The 16,835-nt window shown below is 39.1% G+C and overlaps 1 protein-coding gene across 4 annotated transcripts in view; it reads left to right on the top strand.

Annotated features, from left to right (window-relative positions):
• The window catches only part of NEK1 (NIMA related kinase 1), a 212,879-nt gene that overhangs the window by 151,867 nt on the left and 44,177 nt on the right, over nucleotides 1-16,835 (top strand). For 3 of the 4 annotated variants that reach the window (XM_029201660.1, XM_029201661.1, XM_029201659.1), the window contains one exon: nucleotides 2,937-3,089. The exons of the other annotated variant lie outside the window; for it this stretch is intronic. In XM_029201660.1, coding sequence (XP_029057493.1) covers nucleotides 2,937-3,089 — 153 coding nt within the window. The remainder of the gene's footprint in view (nucleotides 1-2,936; nucleotides 3,090-16,835) is intronic. 4 annotated transcript variants of the gene reach the window in all.

Genomic DNA, 16,835 nt, shown 5'->3' with positions numbered 1-16,835 from the left:
ATTGTGAATTTTACCTTGATGGGTGCCAGGATTTTTTGTGTTTCTGTAATTATTCTGGAGCTTTGTTCTGGAATGCAGTTAAGTTAGTGGGGCTCAGTTTGATTCGTTTATGTCTGTTTTTAAGATTTTAAGATGTCTGTCTGATTTTAAGATTTAAGAGATCAGGGCCACATTTAACTCGAGTGCAAATTCTTCCTAGCACAGAGGGAAAGCCCTTCTGAGTGTCCAGTCACCACGAATTATGATATTTTCCAGTCTGGCTGCTGGGAACAAGCAGTGTTTCACGTCCTGTATTCCCTGTAGTCTCTCGGGTGGTTCTTTTCCTACCTGAGGTCGTTTCTTCACACATTGCTCCCTTCACTGCTCTGCTGAATACTCAAGGCTACCTTCTGGAAGTCTCTGGACTTCTTTTTCTTCTGCCTTAGTCTCCCGAGGGTCAGTCCCAGCTCTGTCGCCAGAACTCAGGGAATCTGCTGGGCTCTGCCTGGGTCCCCCCCCCGCCGAGCTGCAGCTGGACACTCCCAAGGCAGCAGGAGGGGCCGTCATAGGAGTTGTCTTGTTTGTTTCTCTTCTCCCAGGATCCATGTTCTTACCTCTTCTTATCTTACTTCTGGTCCAGTGTCTTGAGACTGATGTTTTATATATTTTGTCCAGTTGTTTTGGTTATCCAGGCAATAGCATAACTCTGGTCACCCTGTTCTATCTTACTGGGAGTGGACGTACTTGAGACCAGTTTTTAGAGGCTGTTGCACTCATCTAGACAAAAACTGAAGACCTTAACTGAGAGATAATAAAAGCGGACATATGTAAGAGACTCTCGAGGACAGACTTGTAAGGGCTTCAGGGGCAACTCTTCTACAGGTTTGTTAGGGCAAGAACTTTGATAAGCAGATGAGGAAGCATCAGAGTTAGGAAAACTGAGAGTGTGGTATAGATTTACAAGAAAAAGAGACAGCAGCAAGACAAGGGCTAGAATATCTGCACTGAGTTTGTCGGTAGAGGCGTGGTGACCTTGATGAAAGCAGCGTTGCTACAGGGCTAGGGGCAGAAACAGAATCCAGGGATTAAGGAGCGCATGGCAACTGAGGAAGGAGCCTCTTCCAGAAGCTAAGCTGTGAGGAGAAGAGAGATGAGGGTGGTGCCGGGTGGTGGAACCTTACGGAAAAGCCTTGAGGGTAAAAGTGCATCCCCGCACCCATTTTAGTACCTGCCTGACCTCGGTCGCAGTGCACATTGGAACCCAGCGTCCCTTCCGGTGCCTGCGCCGGCACCCCGTGGCCCCACCGCCTCTCGCTCTGTCCCTTCTGCCTTTGTGAGGCTCCCTTCCCGCCGCTGGCGCCCAGCTGCTCTTTGTACTTCACAGCCCTCCTCCCCTCTCCTCTTTCCCAAGCCCTTTGCACGGCGGCCTCCTTTTCTTCATTCGGACCCTGTTGTTCCACTGCCCCCATTTCTGAAGCCCTCCTTGTAGCAGAGCTCTTCACAGTATTGTCTGTGTACAGCCGGGTGCTGGCTCCAGAATTTTCCCCCACCCCCCCTTCACCCCGTTTCCCACCCACCCCCTTTAGATTGCTTTGGCACCTTTATCCAACACCATGTGGCTGTAAGTTATGGGTTGGCTCTGGGTTCTTTACCCTTCTTAACTATCCTTTTAAAAATTGCTCCTTATTGGTAATCATTTTCCCTGAACAAAACTGAAATTACCTGCTAAGCTGCAGGTATTTACTTTCATGGACTAGTACACAAAAATTTGTATCGACATGTATTTGGTCACCTTTGAAAGTTTATATGACTTACACTCTATAATAATACCCTGTCTGTTACTGCTAGGTGCCTGTATGCTTCATGTATTATCATCAAATGTTCTAAAGACTCAAACTTCAGTAGGTCCTTTTCTGGCTTTTCCTTTGCTAAATTTTAGTAAAAAGGTTTACCCCAAATTATTATTGTCAAAAAGAAAGTGTCGCTTGCCTACGTACGATAAATAAGGTAAAACAAATTTTCTTAGAAATACTTTTCTCTACTTTTAATCCATATGCACATTTATTTTAGGATTATTTTTTCTATTCTCTTCAGTGAAATTTATAGAAGCAAAATATTTATATTTTATCTATTTATGTACTACCCCAAGTTATTCTTAATTATCTTAGGTGTAAAAAATTTTTTTTTCTCAAATAAAAACTTTACAGAAACATAATTTATGTTTTTTTCATTTTTATATTCCCTAAAACTAGAGTTTAATTCATAAGTGTTTTAAAAGGCAACTTTAGATATATTTATTATTAGTAGTATTAGTTGCTTTTGTTTTTTTTTTCTATCATTTATTATTCATTCCCTGAAAGTCCTTTTTTTGGGTTTGGTTTTGTTTTTTTAATGTTGATGACTATTTATTATTTTTTTAATTTAATTTTTATTTTATATTGGAATATAGTTGATTTACAATGTTCTATTAGTTTCAGGTGTACAGCAAAGTGAATCAGTTGTACATATGCTTATATCCACTTTTTTTAAGATTCTTTTCCTATATGGGTCTTTACAGAGTATTGAGTAGAGTTCCCTGTGCTGTACCGTAGGCCCTTGTTGTTTACCTATTTTATATATAGTAGTGTGTTTATGTTACTCCCAAACTACTAATTTATCCCTCCCCCCCACCTTTCCCTTTTGGTAACCATAAGTTTGTTTTTGAAGTCTGTAAGTCTGTTTCTGTTTTGTAAATAAGTTCATTTGTACCATTGTTTTAGGTTCCACATGTAAGTGATATCGTATGATATTTGTCTTTCTCTATCTGACTTCACTTAGTTCGATAATCTCTAGGTCCATTTTTAAGCACCATCGTTATATTCTCTGTGTGATGTAACCTTTTTTTCCTGTGAAGCACTCAGTTGGATAGAAGATCTTAAATCTGCCTTAAGATATTTTTTTTTATCTTTTTCTTCTAGAACGTACAGTGGGAGAGGTTATTAAATTAGATCCTGGTGGATCTCCAAGAAAAGTCTGGGGAAAAAGTCCTATAGATTCTGTTCTAAAGGTACTTGGGGAAGCTGAACTACAACTTCAGACAGAACTATTGGAAAATACAACTATTAGAAGTGGTAAGCAGAGAAACTAGTTGTTTTTCTATACTAGAAATAATATTAAAAATGGAGTTGTATTTTTAAAGTTGTGTCTATCTTAAATGAATTGTTTGTAATAGACTACCTTTTGTTATAATAATTTTCTAGTTAGCTGGAGAATGGTTGCATTTTCTGGGGAGTTGTCTCAAATGGTAGTCTTGAGTTTTGATCTGAAGTAACCTGGGTGGGGTCTAAAAATAAAGGAAGAGGAAATGTATATGGGAGAGGGGGAGCCGGAAAAATAGAGCAGTGAGAATGCTGTTTGACATGAAGAAAGATGGAGTAGCAGTGCATTGAGATGAGTGGTGTATGTTTAATGGGGATTCAGGAGTCGAGTGGACTGAAGGACTAAAAGATATTGTCATAGGTACGGCAGGCGTTATCCTAGGCCTGGGGGGATGAGTTGTTGTGAGGCAAGAGGAACACGCTTGTGGTCCATGAGTGTGGTGGGTCTCAGTGTTACAACTACGCAAAGAGGAGAGTGCTCCTGTTATCAAACAAGTGTTTTAGGAGTTAACAGCTGATTCAAACCAAGAGGGAGTCGAAGATGGAAGTTGTGTCAAGGCCTGAATGTGTGTGTATTTCACTTTTCTGTGGGTTTATGCTCACTCCCACCCTCACTTTCTTTTTATCTGCCTCTCCTTAAAGCTTGGAGTGAAACTTATATCCAAAACTGACAGAAGAATAACCTGGGAGGTGAAGCTACTCACATTGTGTAAAAAGGAATTAGCCAGATGCTGACAATTAGCTACGGAAATGAACCTACATACTTATTACAGAAGTAGCAAAAGTAGGTTGTTCTTTCCTTATTAATAGTGAGCCTTCCAGCCACTAATCATTATAGCATTTCTTTAATATTAAAGGGAAAAAAACAATTTGAACAAAGTATATAAAATCATTTGTTTGAAAAAAGGGCAAGTACATGAGTGTGTATATTTGTAATCAGTTTGTTCACACTCTTGGGTCTGGAAGTTGTGCTGTTGATGCCAAATAACAATCACAACCAAAAATACAATAGTAGTAACAAATTCCTACACCTCAGTCTGAGCCTGTTCTCAAATGCTCCAGGCGTTATTTAGAAAGAAGTACCTCCAGGCTAAAACATTTCAAAAGTAATAAAAATTTCAGATTATTTGGTAGTCTAAAAGTCCTAAATATGTTCAGTCCCATTAGAACTATTACATTTAAATTCAGATTCCTCTTATGTAAAATTTTTATTGCTTAAATAAATGTAATAATGGTCTATGGTAAGAGTTAGGCAGTGTGAAAGCAGGACCTTCCTTCTCCATATAAATAGTCCATCTACATAGAATTGGAACTGAATTTTTTTTTTATGATTTGTCTTTTTAAAAAATCATATTTACCAACTATTGAATACTTATTACCTGTGCATACTATTATGTGTTTGGTGGTAAAGCTACAAAGCGTAAAAGATGGTCGTTGCTCTCAGAAGGCAGACACAAATCATAACAAATAAAGGGTAATATTGCATGAAAAGGGCAAGAATAGAAGTACCCACAAAATTAAGAGGTAGTGCAGAGATGTTTATGTAATTGACTTTATCTGTGAGAGTGGAAGGCTTCCAGGCGCTGTCATCTGCCGTCTTTAAAATTTTTCTTCTAACTACATTTACCTACAAGAATATGCTCTGTGCTGAGATTTTAAGACAGAGAAGTTGCACTTGTTAGCATCACGGAGATCACATGTGGCAGAGTGTGTGTCAGAGGTGTCGCCTATGAGACGATGTGGGCCCACAGCTGAGGAGGCTCTGGGTTATCAGTACTGTCCTGTGTCATTGATGGTGCTGGGCTTTTGGGGTCAGGGAAAGCCACAGAGAGAGCAGGTGCTTTTGAGCTGGGCCAAAGATACAAAAGAGCCCACTGGGTAGTTACGGGAGAGGACGAAATTCTAGGCAATTTGCAAAGTTGCAAAGGTTTTGTTAACGTGTGTGAGAGCCATCTTCATGTGGTGGAAAGAAAGTTCTGGTTTCATCACTTGCCAGCAACCATGGGGCAAATTCCTCTGACTTTGACTTCCAAGTGCTCGGTGTGTAGAATGGAAACACTGCCATTCAGGACTGTTCTGTGGATTAAATGACAAACAGGATGGACTTGTGTTGTCTTTAGTCTTCCAATCCTTATGTCAATGTCCCTTTGATCATTTTGATTGTTGAAGCTCTTTTGTGATAGATTCCTTGGGAGGAGCTCATGTGAACAATGCAGCCAAAGATTTTGCATGTTCATAAGTTTGTGTGAAGACTTTCTTCTTGAAGGTAGGTTTGGCTAAATATAAATCCTTGACTTACATTTCCTTTCCTTGAATGTCTTTAATGGATAACGGTGTTGTATTGTGACATAAGGCATAGCTGTCAGGAAGTCTGGTGACAATCTTACTTTCTTTTCCTTTTAAATGACTTGGTCTTTTTGTTTGGATACTCAAAGGATATCTTTTTCCTTAAAATCCAACTTCTTAAAATATATTTTGTTGTTGGTTTTTTGTTTTTTTAGTACATGGTTGGTTGGTTTGTTTCTTTTCATAGACTTTTGTTTTAGAGTATTTTGGGGTTCACAGCAAAATTCAGCGGCAAGTACAGAGAGTTCCCATATACCCCCTTCTTCCACACATGCAGAGCCTCCCTAACCATCACTCCCCACCAAGAGTGGTGCATGTGTTACAGTCGATGAATCGACATCGACACATTATTATCACCCCAATCCATAGTGTACCTTAGGGGTTTAGTCTTGCTGTTGTACTTTCTGTGGAGTTTGACAAATATTTATTGACCTTTATCCACCGTTTCAGTATCATACAAAATAGTTTCCTGCCCTAAAAAATCCCTGTGTTCTATCTGACTTTCCCTTCCTTCTCCCAAACTCCTAGCAACCATTGATCATTATACTGTCTCCATAATTCTGCCTTTTCCAGAATGTCATATGGTTGGAATCACACAGTGTGTAGCCTTTTCAGACTGACTTCTATCACTTAGCAGTATGCATTTAAGTTTTCTCCATGCCTTTTCCTGGCTTGACAGCTCATTTCTTTTTAGTGCTGAAAAATATTCCATTGTATAGATATACCACAGTTTGTCAATAAAGGTTATTTAATAGGTTGTTCACCTATTGAAGAATATCTTGGTTGTTTCCAGGTTTTGGCAATTATGAATAAAACTGCTGTAAACATCTGTGTGCAGGTTTCTGTGTAGACGTAAGATTCCAACTCATCCTGAGTATATGCCAAGGAGCCCAGTTGTGATTGTATGGAGTAAGAGTATATTTAGTTGTGTAAGAAACCACCAAACTGTCTTCCAAAGTGGCTGTGCCATTTTGCGTTCCCACCCATGTGGACTGAGAGTTCCTGTTGCTCCACATCGTTCACCAGCATTTGTTATTGTCACTGCTGTGGGTTTTAGCCACCATAGTAGGTGTACAGTGGTGTTACCTTGATTTAATTTGCAGTTCCCTAATGGCATACGATGTGGAGCATCTTTTCATAGGCTTCATTGCCTTCTGTATCTTCTCTGGTGAGGTGTCTGTTCAGATCTTTGGTGCGTTTTTTAATTGGGTTTGGTTTTGTTTTGGTTTGGTTTTTTAAATTCTTTTTGGTAACTATGTAAGGTGATGGATTTTTTTTAATATAAATTTATTTATGTACTTATTTATTTTTGGCTGCGTTGGGACTTTGTTGCTGCACGCAGGCTTTCTCTTGTTGTGGTGAGTGGAGGCTACCCTTCGTTGTGGTGGGTGGGCTTCTCATTGCGGTGGCTGCTCTTGTTGCGGAGCATGGGCTGTAGAGCACAGGCTCAGCACCTGTGGCTCGCAGGCTCAGTAGTTGTGGCCCACGGGCTTAGTTGCTCCGCGGCATGTGGGATCCTCCTGGACCAGGGCTCAAACCCACGTCCCCTGCACTGGCAGGTGGATTCCCAACCACTGCGCCACCAGGGAAATCCTGGGTTGTTTTCTTATTTTTGTTCTGAGAGTTTTTTATGTATTTTGGTTAACAGTCCTTTGTTTTTATTTCATTTGTAAATACGTTCTCCCAGTCTGTGGCTTGTCTTTCATTCTTCTGACAATATCTTTCACAGAGCAAAAGTTTTTTTAAGATAAATGAAATTAGCTTATTAAATGTCTTTCGTGGATTGTGCCTTTGGTGTTGTATCTAAAAAGTCATTGCCAAACCCAAGGTCACCTGGATTTTCTCCTATGTTATCTTCTAGGAGTTTTATAGTTTTGAGTTTTACATTTAGGACTGTAATCAATTGTGGGTTAATATTTGTGAAGAGTGTAAAGTTGTTTATTTGCCTGTGGATGTCCAGCTGTTTCAGCACCATTTGTTGCTAAGAAGACTGTCCTTTCTCCTTTGAATTGCCTTTGCTCCTTTGTTAAATGTTAGTTGACTGTACTTCTGGGCTGTCTGCTTGTTCCATTGATTTGTTTGCTGTTCTTTCGTTAGTATCACACTATCTTGATTACTGTAGCTTTTAGTAAGTCTTGAAGTTGGGAAGTGTTACTTCTCCAGCTTTGCTTTTCTCCTTCAGTGCTGTGTTGACTAATCTGGATCTTTGCATCTTTATGTAAACTTCAGAATCAGTTTGTCGATATCCACATAATAACTTGCTGGGATTTTAATTGGAATTGCATTGAATCCATGTATCAAGTCAGGAAGAACTGGCATCTTGACAGTATTGAGTCTTCCTATCCATGAACATGGAATATGTCTTCATTTGCTTAGTTCTTCTTTGATCTTTTTCATTAGAGTTTTGTAGTTTTCTTCATCATGGTATGTTTTTTAATATGTAGTTTCCAGTCTTTTTTAGGAAAATATTCTTGAATTATAGTTTTTTGAGTTCTTTATTCTGTTCCTTAAGTCTACTTCAGGGACTTCTAAGTATATTTTGCATCTTTTTTTTTTTTTTTTTTTTTGCGGTACGTGGGCCTCTCACTGTTGTGGCCTCTCCCACTGCGAAGCACAGGCTCTGGATGCGCAGGCTCAGCGGCCATGGCTCACGGGCCCCCAGACACTCCACGGCATGTGGGATCTTCCTGGACCAGGGCACAAACCCATGTCCCCTGCATCGGCAGGCGGACTCTCAACCACTGCGCCACCAGGGAAGCCCCTCTTGAATCCTTTTTGTCAATTATTTTCTTTAATTAAAATTTTTTTCTCCTATGTACCTTACATATCTCTTAAGACATTGTGTGTTTTGCTTATATGATCTTGTGTTTTTTCTAGAATCTTTATTTTTCAGATTTTTTCCTTCTTTTCTAATCTTTCCTGAGCTCTATCAACTGCCTCATTTCAGATTCTTTTCTCACTGTAATTGTATTATATTGTAATTTATATTTTTATGTTTTTCTCTTATATCTTCTACCATGTTCCTAGTTTTTCTATTTGATTTTTGAGTAGTAGGTTATAATTTTAATTTGTTTCATGGGTTTTTATTATCTCTGGCCCACAGAGGACACTTGGCGTTGTCTGGAGACTTTTTGGTTGTCACTGATAAGGTTACTACAGGTATCTAGTGGGGAGAGGCCACACAGAGTGCATATTGTAACAAGTGTTCTCCCAAAACAAAGAATTATCTGACCCAATAGTGCCAAAGTTGGGAAACACATCTATGAGGACATTATTCTACTTCTTCCTTTTTTAAAAAAAAATTAATTAATTAATTTGGTTGCACGGGCTCTTAGTTGCGGCAGGCCGGCTCCTTAGTTGTAGCTCCAGGGCTCCTTAGTTGCGGCATGCGAACTCTTAGTTGCGGCACGCATGTGGGATCTAGTTCCCTGACCAGGGATCGAACCCTGGTCCCCTGCATTGGGAGCACAGAGTCTTATCCACTGTGCCACCAGAGAAGTCCCCCTATTCTACTTCTTATTCTTTTTTTTTTCTGACAGTAACTTTGTATAGAATTTAACAGTGATCCTTTTATGTTACTTATTTTCATGTGAAATTAGATTTGCTAAAATTTTAGGAAGGAAGAGTGGGTAAAAGTAGCTTTTCTAACTTCATAACTTGAGCTTCCTCTTCTGTTATTTTTATGACATGTTTAAAAACCATGGCCTCGTAGAGTCTGAGCTCTTCTGTCTTTGCTCCTTTCCCCCTCTTTTCTCTGTCCTTTGTTTCTGTTATCCCTGCACAGATCAATTTGGATTTTCTTTCCAGCGATTTCTCCTCAATGTGGGGCTTTGATCTCGAAGGGAGCTTCAGGTGGTTAGTTTCGAGAATTCTTAGGAGCAGACTGCCCCACACTTTTTGACTTCTCCATTGGTCCTTCCTTTTAAATGAAAATTGGAATGTGTAAAAACACTTCCTGTTTTGGCTACTCTCCTTAAATTGGCCCATTGTGCTTGCCTGTGAATACTTGCTGGCTTTTGGGGGCTCTCCTGATCTGGGGTCTATCCGGTGCCCCATTGTTTCCCTCTGCTTTCATTTGCACAGATGCTATTGCCACCTGAGTCTGGAGCTGACTGTGATTTGTCCCTGTTCACATGTGTTTTGGGGGTTGTGAGGTCACCTAGATTTGCTTTAGATGTTATTTGTGGGTGTTTGGTTCTCTTGGTTTTGTCTGTTTTGTGGAGGGGTTCAGGGAAATAAAAAAAAATAAAACAAAAAAAACTATGTTCTTTGCTATCTTGCCAGAATTTCTCTATTTGGCTTTAAATATATATATATATATATATATATTTTTTTTTTTTTTTTACATCTTTATTGGAGTATAATTGCTTTACAATGGTGTGCTAGTTTCTGCTGTGTAACAAAGTGAATCAGTTATACATATACATATGTTCCCATATCGCTTTGGCTTTAAATATTTAAGCCATGGAGGATGTTCTCTAAAAATTTTTGTTGAATTTGACTATTCTTCCCTTCTTAACATGTAACACCTATACTCTCTACCCAAGAAAATGATTCATGAGGGAAGTTTGCCTATAATTTTCCTTTTTTGTAAAGTGCTTATAGTGGTTTGGAATTAAGGTTTTCCTGACTTATGAAACAAGGTGGCAAATGTCGACTGAAAAAAAATAAAACACAACCTAAAAGTTGAGAATTATGTTTTATTTGGTGAACCAAACTGAGGACTTAAACCCAGCACACAGCATCTCAGACAGCTCCGAGGGGCTGCTCCAAAGAGGTAATGGAGGAACTAGGATATATAGGGGGTTTTGCAACAAACACCAGGTAGTCAGAACTTCAAAAGATTGCTGTTAATTTGAGAAAACCAGACCTCTCAAGTTAAGGAATTAGTAAGCACTCTTCTATGTATGGGAGGATGCAAGAGTCTGGGCTCACTGAAATAATTATTTTTGGTATTTACCTTTCGATATGCACCTCAGCTGTGTGGGGCCAGAATCCTGTGTTTTCTGCTGAGTCCCCTCAGGGTGCACCATTGGGGAGGGGGGCGGAGGGGAATGGGGAGTGGCTGCAGCAGTGACTTTTTGGTCGGGGGAGTATCCTGTTTCTACCCTGAGTCTCCTCAGGGCTCATCCTTGGGGCAGCTGTAATGTGATGGCTTACTTTGTTTATCGATGTGGCAGGCAGCGTTTATTATTGACAGAAACATTCCCATTTTGACTATATTCTGGAAAACTTTGTGAAAGATTAGTATTATTTTTTCCTTAAGTATTTGGAAGAATTCACCTGTGAAGCCATCTGGACTTGGTGTTTTCTCTGTGGGAAGATTTAAATCATAAACTTAATTTATGTTGTGATTTCTTTTGTGTCGGTGGACCATTTGCAAGTGTTTTGCATTTAATTTCCTAACATTTGGGGGTTTTTCTAGTTATCTTTCTGTTGTTGCTTTGTAGCCTGTGTTGTGGTTACAGAACATCATAGTGTACATGATTTCAGTCCTTTGAAATGTTTGGTACTTGCTTTCTTGCCCAACTTATGGTCTCTTTTGTAAATGTTTCATATGCATTTGAAAGGAATATGTATTTCACAGTTACTGTATTTATGTATGTATTGGGTTGGCCAAAAATTGCCTTTGGTTTTTACATAAAAATGAAAGACACATTTTTCATTTTCGCCAAGAGTTTTATTGAACAACCTATTCACCCTTTTGTTCCACTACCTTCTGCCGTTTTTCAGGCAACTTCATAATTCCATCTTCCCAAAACTTTTTATCTTTTTGAGCAAAGGACTGTTCCAGGTGCCTTTTACAGTTTTCCAGGGAATTGAAATTTTTTTCATTTTGAGACTTCTGTAAAGACCGAAATAAATGTAAATCCGAAGGTGCAGTGCCTGGTGAATACGGTGGATGAATGAGAACTTCCCAACCAAGCTGTAACAGTTTTTGCCTGGTCATCACAGAAACATGCGGTCTTGCATTATCCTGATGGATAAACGCATAATCATGCGTTTTCTGTTGATTAATTCTGGGCGCTTTTTGTTGAGTGCTGCTTTCAGTTGGTCTAATTGGGAGCAGTACTTGTTGGAATTATTCATTTGGTTTTCTGGAAGGATCTCATAATAGAGGACTCCCTTCCAATTCCACCGTATACACAACATCACCTTCTTTGGATGAAGACCAGCCTTTGGTGTGGTTGGTGGTGGTTCATTTCACTTGCCCCACGATCTCTTCTGTTCCACATTATTGTACAGTATCCACTTGTCATTGCCCGTCACAATTTGTTTTAAAAACGCAACATTTTCATTACGTTTAAGTAGAGAATGTCATGCGGAAATATGGTCAAGAAGGCTTTTTTTAGCTTAACTTACATGGAACCCAAACATCAAAGCGATTCACATAACCAAGCTGGTGCAAATGATTTTCAGTGCTTGATTTGGATATTTTGAGTATGTCAGCTACCTCCCACATGGTATAACGTTGATTGTTCTCAGTTAATGTCTCGATTTGATCGCTGTCAACTTCAACTGGTCTACCCGACCGTGGAGCATCGTCCAGCGAGAAATCTCCAGCACGAAACTTCGCAAACCACTTTTGACACATTCGATCAGTCACAGCACCTTCTCCATACACTGCACAAATCTTTTTTTGCATTTCAATTGAGTTTTTACCTTTCTTGAAATAATAAAGCATAGTATGCCGAAAATGTTGCTTTTTTCCCTTCCATCTTCAATATTAAAATGGCTACACAAAAATTCACCAATTTGTTAAGTCTATTTTTATTTTTTATTTTATTTATTTATTTTTTTGCTTGAGTGATGCTTGAGTTGAATTTTTTTTTAACATCTTTATTGGAGTATAATTGCTTTACAATGTTGTGTTAGTCTCTGCTGTGTAACGAAGTAAATCAGCTATATGTATACATATATCCCCATATCCCCTCCCTCTTGAGCCTCCCTTCCATCCTCCCTATCCTACCCCTCTAGGTGGACGCAAAGCACTGAGCTGATCTCCCTGTGCTATGCAGCTGCTTCCCACTAGCTATCTATTTTACATTTGGTAGTGTATATATGTCCATGCCACTCTCTCACTTTGTCCCAGCTTACCCTTCCCCCTCCCCGTGTCCTCAGGTCCACTCTCTACATCTGTGTCTTTATTCCTGTCCTGCCCCTAGGTTTTTTTTTTTTTTTTTTTTAGATTCCATATACATGTGTTAGCATACGGTATTTGTTTTTCTCTTTCTGACTTACTTTACTCTGTATGACAGACTCTAGGTCCATCCACCTCACTACAAATAACTCAATTTTGTTTCTTTTCATGGCTGAGCAATATACCATTGTATATATGTGCCGCATCTTCTTTATCCATTCATCTGTTGATGTAGATCCTTTTTTTTAAATGTATGCTTATATGATAGCTGTCACATGCAATCTAACAAAATTGTTTCGAATGAAGTTAAAGACAATTAAGTGCTACTAGAGCCATCTTACGGGGAAAAAAATGAACGAACCTTTTGGCCCACCCAATATATTCTGTGTTGTTTAATCATGATGTTTAAATCTCCTGTATGTTTAACTGATTGTTTGTCTGCTTGTTGTATCAGGTACTGAGTGAAGAGCATTAATATCTCCATGTGTATGTGTGGATTTTTTCATTTTCTCCTTTTAAGTCTATCAATTTTTGATATTTTTGCTTTGAAGCTAAGTTATTTAGTGCATAGCAACTTAAGTTGTTGCCTTAAAGTGTTTAGATCATTGCATTGGTCAGTTTGTGCATCTTCCTGCTGCACTGACCATTTATTGTTATGACATGTCCATTTTTATCTCTAGTAACATTACTTCCTTTAAAGGCTGCTTTATGTCCTATTATAGACCTACACCAGCAAGCATTCTTTTGGTTAATGTTTCCTTAGTATATCTTTTTCTGTAGCCTTTTCTTTCATTTTCTCTGACTCTTTATGTTTAAACGTGTCTCTTCTCTGAAATCTAGCCCCACGGTCTTTGTCTTTTTTTCAGAGAGTTTAATTTATTTACATATAATGTAATTACTGATTTGCTTTGACTTAGCCTGTGTATGTATTTGTCCCTATATGTTTTTTATTTGTCCCATCTGTTCTTTGTTTCTTTTTTTTTTTTTTTTTCTTTTTTTGCGTTACGCGGGCCTCTCACCGCTGTGGCCTCTCCCGCCGTGGAGCACAGGCTCCGGACACGCAGGCTCAGCGGCCATGGCTCACGGGCCCAGCCACTCCGCGGCCTGTGAGATCCTCCCAGACCGGGGCACGAACCCATGTCCCCTGCATCGGCAGGCGGACTCTCAGCCACTGCGCCACCAGGGAAGCCCTGTTCTTTATTGTTTTTTTCCTTTCATTATTTTCACTCCTCCTTTTGGATTAATCAAACATTTCATTTTTATCTTCTATTTGTTTTTAATTGTACATTTTTCATTTGCCCTTTGTCATGGTCCTAAAGATTACAGTTTGCATCCTTGCTTAATTCTACCATAATGCTCATTTATATATACCTAAATTTAGTATTTATATCCCTTCTCAAACCATACACAGTCCTATTACCAATATTATTCTATTTATTCCCCTCCAAACCCTTTATGCCACTATGATTATATATTTTATTTTTATCTTATACAGCTCATAAGGAGCGTCATTATTACTGTTTTTATTATGCTAAACAATCAATATTTTTTTACATTTACCCATATTTTATTCTTTACAGTGCTCTTTATTCCTAACTGAAGTCACACACTTCCATTTAATATCTTTTACTTATAGTGTGAAGAACTTCCTTTAGTATTTCCTGTAGTCCTTTGTTTGTCTGAAAAGATTTTTTTTTGTGTGGTACGCGGGCCTGTCACTGCTGTGGCCTCTCCCGTTGCGGAGCACAGGCTCCGGACGGGCAGGCTCAGGGGCCATGGCTCACGGGCCCAGCCGCTCTGTGGCATGTGGGATCCTCCTGGACCGGGGCACGAACCCGTGTCCCCTGCATCGGCAGGTGGACTCTCAACCACTGCACCACCAGGGAAGCCCTGTTCTGCTTTTTTACATTTTCTCCTTTTTGCTTCAGTCTGTTTAAATCTGTTGAGCCCTTTAGCATTTCACTGATTCTGTCTTCTGCTCTCTCTAACCTGTTAAACAAATCCAGTGGGTTCCTAATATGATACTGTGTTTTTCAGTTCTAGGATGTCCATTTCATATTTTTTATAGATTACAGTTCTCTGTTGAAAGTATTCATGGATTTGTCCATTTGGCCCATCTCTATTTTCTTGACCATACTAATCACTTATTTTAAGGTCCCTCCTTGAGAAATCTCATAACTGAGTCATCTAGATCTGTTTCTGTTGTTAGGTAGATCTGTTCTGTTTCTGTTGTCTCTTTTTCTTGGTTTTCTGTCATTTTTTTCCTGTTTCTTTGTTATAAACCATGCTTTATATCATAGAGCAATGAACTTTTTCTATAAATTGTTAGATTGTAAATATTCTAGGCTTTGTGAGCCCATATATACATATTCTTCTTCTTTTAAAAATTTTCTACAGCCCTTAAAAATGTAAACGTTTTTCATAACTTGTAGGCTATACAAAACCACAGCACAGGTTAGAATTTTTGTACCTGAGTTTTACAGTATTTGATTGGATGCCAGACATTGTGGATGAAAAATTTAATAGCCTCTGGGTAATGTTATCTTTCTTCAAAGAAGATTAAGTTTTCTTCTTAAAACTAAATCATGCCAGCAGATTACCTTGATACTGTTGAAGTTAGTTGTGGCCTGTTTGTTTCCAGGCGGTAGCTCTTGTTCCTACACCTTGATCTGCCTGAGACCTCCTCTCAGTGCTGATGGTGTTTGTTCACCATGCCCTCCGCATTCCTGGGACCCGATCTCTACTCTCCCTCCCAGCACCATGCAGATGCTCATCTTTGCCCAGCACGTCACCCTCCTGGCTGCTGATTTGTGCTGGTTTTCCCAGAGTGTTGCTTGTGAATGAATGCATAGTTTAGGAGTTAGCCGAAAATAGAGGGGATTTTTTTGTTGTGCTGAGGGGAACTTTTTGGTGATTTTTTTCTTTGCATTCTGGGCCACTTTGTAGCCACAGACATATTATCCCAGTAAGACTTGCCTTCTGCCTGTGCTGGACTTAGGAAGTGCCCGCAGGGAAGCTGGGATGGAGTGGAGCTCATCCTAGTGTTTGCTGCCGTCAGTCGTGGCCCAGTGCACCCTGCCTGCATCACTTACTCGCCAGTGCTTCCAAATAGCTTCTTCAATATTTTTTGTTGTTGTTCATCATTTATATTTATTTTCAGTGAGCAGTATGAGTTACATTGTCATGGCCAGGAAAACAAGTCCCTACATTTTTTTAAACTAACTTTTTTTTCCCTTGACTATAATAGTATATTTTCATTGTAAAACATTAGAAAATACCAAAAACTGTGCTGTAGAAAATTGAAATTACCTAGAACCTTGCTACCTAGAGATTATGTTCCTGTTAATCACATAAAATTTGTTTTTATTTAAAAATCTAGTTCTCTTGTTATAAAAGTAATGTGTACAGATAATTAAAAATGCCAAGTAGCTCTGGAAGTCTTTTACGAAAAACTGCAGTTCTTAGACCTCACTCATTACGTTATTTTCTGCTTCCCAGAGTCAGCCACTTACAGTTCTTTTAACTATTTGTTTTCTTATTTATCAACATAATTATAAATCATATACCTATACTGTTACTTCTTGATTTTTAAAAGTGTTTATTATTATTTTAGTTTTAGACATTATCTATGGACTTCCTACTTTGGAAGATAAGAATTTAGCTGCCTTTCCTCCATCTGTTTTTTTTTCCCCTGATCTCACCATATACAACTGTACTTCCTATCCCCAGATCCTCCAAATATACTTGTAATTTTGGTGAAATCATTGTACAGTGTTGGTATTACTTTGACCATGTATATTCTAATCAAAGCTGTGGTAATTGTACCATGACTACTTTTCTTTCTTGCACAATATTTTGTTTTCCCTTTAGTGAATAATTGCTTTGTTTTTCACAAACTTATTTCTAGTTTGTTGCCAGACTCTTCCCTAGATATGTTTATCTCTTCTCAGATCGTCCAGATACATTAGGTATTATATGGGTCTAATCTTCGAACCATTTCTTTGGAATCCCCTCTGACCTGCTCCAAACCAGACGAGTTTTTCCTTTGACCTGCTGGAAAGATGTCATCCTGGCCTCTCCCCTAACCTGTCCTGATGTTAGGTCTCTTATTGTCTGGAGTCCATGGCTTCTTTTTTCTTGATATATTCCCCCATTTTACTGGCATCTGTGGGACAGGGGTGTGTGTGTGTGTGTGTGTGTGTGTGTGTGTGTGTGTGTGTGTGTGTGTGTGT

Source organism: Monodon monoceros, unplaced genomic scaffold, assembly GCF_005190385.1.
Source record: "Monodon monoceros isolate NGI ecotype Baffin Bay Population unplaced genomic scaffold, NGI_Narwhal_1 Super_Scaffold_5, whole genome shotgun sequence".
Lineage (NCBI taxonomy): Eukaryota > Metazoa > Chordata > Mammalia > Artiodactyla > Monodontidae > Monodon > Monodon monoceros.
The sequence above is the reverse complement of the archived record's forward strand: the minus strand, read 5'-3'. Positions and strand labels throughout refer to the sequence as shown.